Source organism: Triticum aestivum, chromosome 6B (assembly GCF_018294505.1).
Source record: "Triticum aestivum cultivar Chinese Spring chromosome 6B, IWGSC CS RefSeq v2.1, whole genome shotgun sequence".
Taxonomy (NCBI): Eukaryota; Viridiplantae; Streptophyta; class Magnoliopsida; order Poales; family Poaceae; genus Triticum; species Triticum aestivum.
Genome location: NC_057810.1, coordinates 702,684,705 through 702,693,908, shown reverse-complemented (window position 1 = coordinate 702,693,908; position 9,204 = coordinate 702,684,705). Strand labels below are relative to the sequence as shown.

General features: G+C 49.2%; 1 protein-coding gene and 3 non-coding genes across 4 annotated transcripts; 1 reads left to right on the top strand and 3 right to left on the bottom strand.

Moving 5' to 3' along the window:
- Nucleotides 1-1,804: 1,804 nt before the first annotated feature.
- LOC123139652 (F-box protein PP2-B10) lies at nt 1,805-3,986 on the top strand. The gene is made up of 3 exons (XM_044559393.1): nt 1,805-2,285; nt 2,373-2,491; nt 3,280-3,986. Exons 1-3 carry the CDS (start codon nt 2,010-2,012, stop codon nt 3,776-3,778), a joined length of 894 nt encoding a protein of 297 aa, XP_044415328.1. The 5' UTR covers nt 1,805-2,009; the 3' UTR covers nt 3,779-3,986.
- A 550-nt stretch (nt 3,987-4,536) lies between these two features.
- Nucleotides 4,537-4,627, bottom strand: TRNAM-CAU (transfer RNA methionine (anticodon CAU)). Its single transcript is given in 2 exon segments — nt 4,537-4,572; nt 4,590-4,627. It is a non-coding gene; the product is annotated as a tRNA-Met (tRNA).
- A 92-nt stretch (nt 4,628-4,719) lies between these two features.
- Nucleotides 4,720-4,869, bottom strand: TRNAM-CAU (transfer RNA methionine (anticodon CAU)). The gene is made up of 2 exons: nt 4,832-4,869; nt 4,720-4,755 (listed from the first exon to the last, which is right to left on the bottom strand). It is a non-coding gene; the product is annotated as a tRNA-Met (tRNA).
- A 3,868-nt stretch (nt 4,870-8,737) lies between these two features.
- On the bottom strand, nt 8,738-8,824 carry TRNAM-CAU (transfer RNA methionine (anticodon CAU)). The gene is given in 2 exon segments: nt 8,738-8,773; nt 8,787-8,824. It is a non-coding gene; the product is annotated as a tRNA-Met (tRNA).
- Between the last annotated feature and the right edge of the window lie 380 nt (nt 8,825-9,204).

Below are 9,204 nucleotides of genomic sequence, written 5' to 3'. Positions count from 1 at the left end.
CTCTTCTATCAAATAGCAAACCCTAATTGTGCTAGCATTTATTTATTTGAGTCTTTCTAGGACACATCTAGATGTGACATAACTATGTCACATCTAACCTGATGTCCGCGACCTCGCTGACCTCCTTAACACCGATGACCTGGCCCTCTTGATGGCCTCTGGCGAGGCGCTCGCAGTGTGTGCGGAGCTCAACTTGATGCAGCACGCCACTCCTGAGGACATGGAGACGCTTGAGATCAAAGTGTCCGACCTCGCAAGTAGCACCCATGGGAATACCAGAACTGTGGACAGTGGCTGTACTGACGGTAAAGTTATGCCATGCCCAAATTAACAGGCAAACGTTCGTCTCATCGTGATAAGTAAAAGCGGACTGGTAGAGTAGAATTATTAGTGACATACCGGCGCCTACACTGGTTAGGACTAAAATAGAGGGGGGGAGGGGGCAATTGCCCCTGTTGGTCTACACCAAGCTCCGCCACTGCTTATATATACCTATACGAATTTCTCAAAGATTGGGTGGTTCTTGTTATGGGTGTTGAAAGAGTAATACGAGTATTTACCCCTAAAAGAATCAAAGGGCGCTTCCACTAAAAATGTTCAAGGGTGCTAATAAGTCTAGTACGACAATATTTCAAATTCAATGAGAAATAATTCAAAATCAATTAGATTAACCGGATGTTCAACAAGTTTTGTCATGAATGGATCATGCCGTCCCACACATACTGCCCCATAAACTTCATCCAACAGCGTATGTGCGTAAATGGTCTGTCCTCTATCCTGTGGTACATCACGGCATCACGTACTACACAAATGTATAGAGTAACATTGAGTGAATGACCAATCAATCATTGAGCAAGAAGAACTAAAATTTACGATTTACGATCTCCACGGCTGCCGTGCGCAATGGCTACCTTACCTCCAGCATATCAACCGCGCCACGAAACTTGCTGACGGTGCTATGAATGGTGTGCCATCGATATGCTAACGACTTCAGATTGCATTCATGGATGATGTGCATGTCTTAGGGCGCAATATACTTTCGTGCGTGCAATGAATCATGCACTCTCTGCCAGAAGAGCCCCCTTCTGCTTCTATCTACGGGATTCGCAGATACAGTCAAGCACGCATCGCACAACATCTCATCCTCCATGCTCGAGTACCCTGCCATACTTCGTATTCTAAAAAACGATATAAAGCTTGAAATTTAGCTTGGCATTTGAACGAACACCTGCCAAGCGTGCTGACTGACATAGACGTCGTCGACAGTGGGGCGGAGAGTACCTGGCTGCGAACGGATCCTGGGTGGACGGCTTCGTACTACAAGGCGAGCGGGCGTGTGGGTGGTTGCTGCGGACGTCCGACAATGCATGGGTGGCGGCCGGAGAGGTACATCGACAGCGGTGGAGGAGGTCGCGAATGCAAAGTAAGGGGGGAGAAAGGGCGGAGTGCAAGAGAATGAGACCGAAAGAAGGATTTGAGTGAGCCGAGGGTGTTGGAGTCCTACGTGACTACTGCCCAGACTCCCCCAACCCCTCTACCACTTTGATTTCAATCTACATGAAAAAGCGCATTCGGATCGGTCGACGGGTCAATATGAACACATATTTGATGGCAAAACACGTTTGACCCAAGCGAGTGTGGACGGTTTGAGGATCCAATTTGAAGATGCCGTCACCACTTACCACTAGTCCACAACCGGCCTCTCTGGAACCGTTGGATTGCCCCGTGCCCCTGCCCGCCTACCTGCCATCTGTTGCTTCGCCCCAAATTAATCCCCAATCAACCCGCTGCTCCTCCCCACCGAGTGCTTCGTCGCTAAGCCTCCGCCCGCCCGCGCTCCCCACGCCCCCTCCGATCTCCGAGCACCGTATAAAAGAATATCCGTGGGGATTACGATCTCGTCCTCCCACCCTGCACAACGCCAAACCAGTTGCCAATCTCGCCCTCTCCACCCCAACCCCCACCCCCCGAATCGAATCACCGACCAAACCAAGCAGCGGAGCCGATCGATGGAGGAGGCCTGCGAGATCGCGCGCCTGCCGGAGGAGCTCGTCTCGGCGGCGCTGGCCCGCACGTCCCCGCGCGACGCCTGCCGGGCCGCCGCGGTGTCCCCGGCCTTCCGCGCCGCGGCCGACTCCGACGCCGTCTGGGCCCGCTTCCTGCCCCCCGGCGGCCTCCCGCCGCTCGCCGACGGGGAGCTGGCCGCCCCCGCCCCGCCCTCCTCCAAGAAGGAGCTCTTCCTCCGCCTCTCCGCCGGCCCCGCCCTCCTTCAGGACAGGCTAGTGGTACGTACCTGCACGCTGATCCCCAATTCCTCGGAAGAGATTCAGCCGATCTCTAATCAAAATTGGTGGTCGTGCGCGCGCCCGCAGAGCGTGTGGCTGGACAGGGAGACCGGCGCCAAGTGCTACATGCTGTCCGCCAGGAACCTCTTCATCGTGTGGGGCGACACTCCGCAGTACTGGACCTGGATCCCACTCGAGGACTCCAGGTTCGTTCGTCCCTATCTCCTATTCCGGTGCAGACTGTCCGAATTGTATCTAGCCTGAATGTTGCTGAATGCTGCTGCTTATCTAACTGCAACTGCATTTGATCTGATTGTGCTGTTGCTTTATGGTCTCATGCGTTTGATTGCAATTAATCCGACGATGTTAATTGGTGCAACCTGCAACTGTAAAAAAGTGGTAGGATGGTAGATCAAAATACCTTTGCTGTGAACCAAAGTGGTAGGATGCTAGATCAAACTACCTTTGCTGTGAACCAAAAGCTCAGAATAGGGATTTCTGCATGGTTCTGACTAGCAGCAAATTTTGTGATAAAACATGCTTGAATCAGTTGCTGAATATCTCGAAACTGTTTGGAAGAGGTTAAGTTGAAGTCAGTTTCATTTGGAGAGTGGAGTACCGCTGTACATGCCAAGTCCTTGTTGCTTCACACATAAGCAGAACTGAGTGCTACTTTTATCTTCCTTGCTGTCAAGAGCAAAGGGCATGCCCTTTACAACTTTGTTCTTTCTCAACTATGCACAGCACATAGATGACACTTTGCATAAACAATGTGATTTCTATGATCTACCTTGTTCACAGTAGGCAATACTTTGGTTAATACCAAGTTACAGAATCTTGCTGCAATGCTAGATCGATTTCAGCAACTTATGCTGTTGATTGGTTTTTGCCTTCATTACGGAACTTTGCTGCAATGCTAGGTTGTTTTCTGCAACTTACGCTGTTTGATTGGTTTTTGTCTTAGTTACAAATCCTGACCCTATGTTTGCGACAGGTTCTCCGAAGGTGCTCAACTCATGCATGTTTGCTGGTTCGAGATCCGCGGGAAGATACATAGCAATATGCTCTCCCAGGACACAACGTATGCCGCCTACATGGTCTTCAAGACGACCGATAATTTCTACGGGCTGGATTCTCCGGTCCAGGAGGCATCGATCAGCGCCGGAGCGACCAACTCAACCCGCAAGGTTTGCCTCCAAGGTAACGATGACGACGACGGCGAGGGCGGGGTGCCCGAGAACTACCAGCGGATGGTTCCATTTCCGCGGCTAAGGCTCAGGAGGAGGAACCGCCGCGTAGTATCCCACGAAGAGAACGTCGCGCTCCCTCAGCAGAGGGCCGACGGGTGGATGGAGCTGGAGCTGGGCGAGTTCCTCAACGAGGGGGGCGACGACGGCGAGGTGTCCATCAGCCTGGTGGAGACGAAAGGCGGGAACTGGAAGAGCGGCCTCATCGTGCAGGGCATCGAGATCAGACGTAAGAAATCAGGCTGAGCGAGGAGCCCCTGGGATTCAAGCCGCCCGGGTCAGTGTAAATGAATAAGGGAAAGCATATCTTCTGTGGTGTGTGGTTTTGAACACTTCTCCTTTTGCTGCTAAAGCATACTATGTGTACAGACCATGCTACCTGGATGACTGATGGGTTGCGGGTTAAGCAGACTATGGTTATGGGTTAAGCAGATTTGCGTCTGGTTATGTGAAATCCTTGTGTCTAGTGGCTCCTTGGCATCTGGTTATGTGAGATCCTTGTGGCTTGTCGGCAATGCGCAAGAGGTTCTTTTGGCGCAGGATTCTGCAGAATCTCTTGATATGTGTTTCTGTCGCTATTTTCTTTGCCCTGGCTGCGAGCATTTAGTTTTCAATTTCCTTTGGCGGTTCAGCCGACTGTGAAGATTAGAAGAAGATAAAGTTGGATTCAGAAAGCAGCACAAGCCTTTGAGGAGAAACTATGTCAAGGAAAGAGAGAGTTTCAGCGAGAAAATGCGCTAGGAAAAATTATGTGAAAGAAAGGAGAGTTTCTGCAGCAATAGGATTATATTTTCCTCTGGCCTTTGAGGAAAAACTATGTCAAGGAAAGAAGAGAGTTTCAGCGAGAAAATGCGTGAGGGAAAATTATGTGAAAGAAAGGATTTTCTGCAGGAATAGGTATATGTAGGATTATATTTCCTCTGGCCAAAACCGCGAAGATTATTAGTAGAACATAAATTTGATTCAACTAAACTGAAGAGAAGTCAGAGAGAAAAGAAGGAAAATGGGGTGAGAGAGGCTCGAACTCTCGACCTCAGGATCACTCGCATGTTTTAGCTATGAGACCTACGCGCTAGCCAACTGCGCCACCACCCCGTCTCTGTACGGTGGATGATTCAGGCCTTTTTATACACAGAGAGAGACAGAAAGAGAGATAGGGAAGAAATAGGGGAGGGGGAAAAAGAATTTGGGGCGAGAGAGGCTCGAACTCTCGACCTCAGGATTACTCACTAGCTCTGAGATATTTATCCTCAACGTGCGCCGGCCCCACCGCCCAGCCACGGCATCGCTCAATGCAGCTATGAGACCTACGCGCTAGCCAACTGCGCCACCGCCCCACCGTTGTTCCCTCGCCATGTCCAACCTACTTTATATCCGCTGAGTAACTAGTACTCTACCATGCATATTTTCACACAGGTTTGTTGGTTGCACAGAACTACTCCCTCTCCGTTTCTAAATATAAGTCTTTCTAAATATTACTCCATCCGTTCCTAAATATTTGTCTTTTTAGAGATTTAAATGGACTACCACGTACGGATGTATATAGACATATTTTAGAGTGTACATTCACTCATTTTGCTTCGTATGTAGTCACTTGTTGAATACTCTAAAAAGACAAATATTTAGGAACGGAGGGAGTACAATATGAACTACATACGAAACAAAATGAATGAATCTACACTCTAAAATACGTCTATATACATCTGTATGTAGTTCATATAAAAATCTTTAGAAAGACTTACATTTAGAAACGGAGGGAGTAATAAGCAGTATGGCAAGATGGAGCAACAGTCCTTTGTGGTTTTGTTTGTGTGCATTTATACCTGGCCATACCTCGGGCCGGGCCGGGCTTCGGGCCTGGCCGGGCCTAGCCAAGCCCGACGCAAAAAACCCAGGCCTGGGCCCGGCCCGGCCATCGGGCCTGTTTTCTGGGCCCGAGCCCGACCCAAACACGTAAAAGCCCGTCGGGCTTCAGGCCGGCCCAGCCCGACTTCTAGAAAAATGTGAAAACGATGGGCCCGGGCCCGGCCTTCGGGCTCAAAATCTAGGCCCGAGCCCGGCCCGGGGGCAGCGTCGGGCCGGGCCGGGTCGGGCTTTTTCGGGCCGGGCCGGCCGTACCGGGCTTCCCATGGCCAGGTCTAGTGTGCGGAGAGATGATGTACCAGTGGCGATGTCAGGGTATAAACGACCTTTAGAACCAGTGCTTCTGCATGACCAAATACCGGCATTAGTAGAGATTTGACTCTGGTTTTGGACACAATCTTGAGTATCTTCAGGGGGTTGGCAGTTCAGCATTAGTACTCGTTATACAATGGTCTTCTTTTTATTCTGTTTAATAAAGAGAGATTCCTCTACGATTTCTATTAGTATGAGAAACCACATATTGTGTTCTTGCAACTACCAGCGACATAGACAGGAAAATGACGACGCATGATCAAGACGGAAAGGAGCGTGCACCGGATCAAGCAATAAAGAAGCACCCGCGTCGCCCCCGTTCGGGCCACTCGGGCGGCGCCCAAACCCTAGCTGCCGGGGCCGCGATCTCCCTCTTCCCCTCCCTCCGCCGCCGCCGGGCTAAGCCCGGAGGCCGACGGCGGTGGTGGGGGACTCCCTCTCTCCCGTGTCTTAGGGGTGGTGCGGTGCCCCTAAACGCGTGGTGGTACGGTCGATTTAATCTATGCGTCGCGGCGACGATGGGTTGCGGCAGGCGGTGGCGTGGTGGCTGGCCCTGCCTTAGGCGGCGGTAGGTGCAGGTGCGGCGCATCGCTGTAACGCGAACGGCGGTGGTTGCGGTCGGCGGCGACGCGCCATCGGGCGTCGGATCAGCGGCGTCGGCGTGGAGGGTCTGGTGGACTATTCGGCGGCGCCTTTGGTCAGATCTGATCAGGCTGGTGCAGCCGGCAATGGTGGCCATCTCTTCCGTCAGAGGTGTTTGGCCTGAGGCTGGATGGCCAGATCTCGACATCCGTCATCTAGTCCCAGCTGCGAGTCGGGAAGACAGAGTTGCTGGTGAAAACCGAGCCGTTGGCAGGCGATGGCGGTGTTCTGCGTCGTTGCCCATCACCGTGTAACTTTTGTCGACCCACTTGTGCTGCTCCGGGGGAAACCCTAGGATCTGGTCTTCCAGATCGGACGATTGCGGTACTGCGGTGTCGTTTTCTCTCTTGGGAGCATCGTTGGTGGAGCAACACTGAAAGACAGAGGCAGGAGATGGAGCGGCTTCGTCTTGCACGGAGCTTCGGTGGAGATGCCAAGTCATGCCTAGCCGGCAGGTGCTACAAACTGGGCTATTGCTAGATGCACATCAAATCAAAACCATAAAAGGGCACATTTTGGTTCGAATGGCCAACAACAAATGGCTTATTATTTTGAATGGCTTAGTCTCTCAACCACATCTTGAACTCTTGCAAGCACCAAAACTTGACGCCTTTCTTCAAATAAGCATACTCGTCCTCATTCTTTGGCCTTGGATCGCCGACTTTCGAGCACGGTGTTGGTTTAATCAAACCCAATCTCATGTCACCATCAACAACGACCATGTCGGCAAGACTAAGATCACGAAACAATGGGACACCACTTTCCTTGCCAGTCACCTTCGTGAAGATTTGATTTTCTTGCTCCGTGAATCCATCCTCGTCCAATTCTTCCTCCGGAGCCTCGCCATCCAAGCCATACCCATGAATACGGCTATAAGGGAGGCTATGATCCATGTCTTGTTGGAAGACAATGACATCCAAGTTACCGATGGCACGATAATGAATCTCTCCATCTTCCACATAAGCATCACCATGAGAAATAGCGTGAGCGTCATCATGAGCAATAGCATCATCATTAGCATGAGCAATAGTATCAATCTCTTCCTCTTGAATTACTATGGCTCTAGCATTCATCCCTGCTTCATTTGGTTGGCTACTTTGTGGTTGGCTAGAAGAACTGGGGACATACACCTCGACCGTACCATCATGCGTTGGGGAGGAGACATTCCGGTTTAAGTTGATTTGTAGCCGAGGAATTTCAACCTTTGTGTCAAACAATTCAAGTGACTTGTCTTGTGATTCCTTAACTTTATCCTTGTACACCTTTCAATGCAATTCCGAGGTGATAGGCATACTCTTCAATTGAGACTTCACTCCTACTCTAACCTCATACCTTCCAATAAGTTTAACCTCATCATTTGGGTCAACGATGGGGTCCACGACGGCGAGGCGTCCTTCAGCCTAACGGAGACCAAAGGTGAAAACTGGAAGCGGGGCCTCATCGTGCAGGGCATTGAGACCAGACGTAAGAAATCAGGTTGAGCGAGGCGCTCCTAGGATTCGACTCGCCAGGGTCAGAGTAAATGAACGAGGAAAGCATATCTTCTGTAGTGTGAGGTTTTGAACGCCTCTCCTTTTGCTGCTAAAGCACATCTGTACAGACTGTGCTACCTAGATGACTATGGGTGTTTGGTTTACTAGATGACGCATGCCGTTCGTAGGCCTTGGTTAGGCAGATTTGCGTCTGGTTATGTGAGATCCTTCTGTCTAGTGTCTCCTTGGCATCTGGTTATGTGAGATCCTTGTGGCTTGTCGGCGTATCTACAAAGTTTAGTTGAAGATGTAAGTGAAAATGTATGGTTCTTCTGTATCTACAAAGGTAGGTAAAACGTCAAAATGCCATACATTTCCGCTTACATCTTCACCCACATATGCTTGCATATGTGTAAGAATAGATATTTGCATGTTAGAAAGGTCATGCACTGCTTGCTCTTCTGGAATAGATAAGGAAAGAAAAGGTTGGTAGCGTTCATTCTTCCGCAAGACTCGGGACCTTGTAATACAGAATCTCTTCATATAAGTATGTTTCTGTCACCATCTTCCTTGGGCCGACTGTGAAGATTAGAAGAAGATAAAATTGGATTTCAAAAAACAGCACAAGCATTTGAGGAAAAAACCATGTCAAGGAAAGGAGAGAGGGCTTCAGCGAAAAACGGCAGAGTTAAGGAAATGCGTGCGAGGAAAAAATATGTGAAAGAAAGGAATATGATTATTTTCCTCTGGCCAACCGTGAAGATTATTATAAGAAGATAAAATTCATTCAACTGAACTGAAAAGAGAGGTTGCAAAAAACTACTATTTTCCTCTGGCCGGCCGTGAAGATTATTATAAGAAGATAAAATTCATTCAACTAAACAGAAAAGAGAGGTTGGAAAAAACTACAAAAATTTGGGGCGAGAGAGGCTCGAACTCTCGACCTCAGGATCACTCGCTTTAGCTATGAGACCTACGCGCTAGCCAACTGCGCCACCGCCCCATTAATGTTGTCTAACCATATCCTACTAGCTTTATAAACAACATCTACAGTAGTGCTCCACCTTTTCCATACATGTTTTTTTTCCGAGACGGATCTTCATACAGATTTGTTGCAGAGAACTACTCCCTCCGTTCTTAAATATAAGTCTTTGTAGAGATTTCACTATGGACTACATAGTTAACAAAATAAATGAATCTACACTCTAAAATGCATCTATATACATTTATATGTGTTCCATAATGAAATTTTTATAAAGATTTATATTTAAAAACGGAAGGAATAATAAGCAGTACGGCAAGACAGAGGAAACAATTAATCATCTGCGATTATGTTTGTTTGCATACAGATGATGTACCCGCCATTGGCGATGTCAGTATAAA

Bases quoted from the DNA above. Each gene is read 5' to 3' on its own strand.
- LOC123139652 (XM_044559393.1), top strand. From the start codon at position 2,010: ATGGAGGAGGCCTGCGAGATCGCGCGCCTGCCGGAGGAGCTCGTCTCG. The intron at 2,286-2,372 runs GTACGTACCTGC...GCGCGCCCGCAG, and splicing joins TCCTTCAGGACAGGCTAGTG to AGCGTGTGGCTGGACAGGGA. The intron at 2,492-3,279 runs GTTCGTTCGTCC...TGTTTGCGACAG, and splicing joins ATCCCACTCGAGGACTCCAG to GTTCTCCGAAGGTGCTCAAC.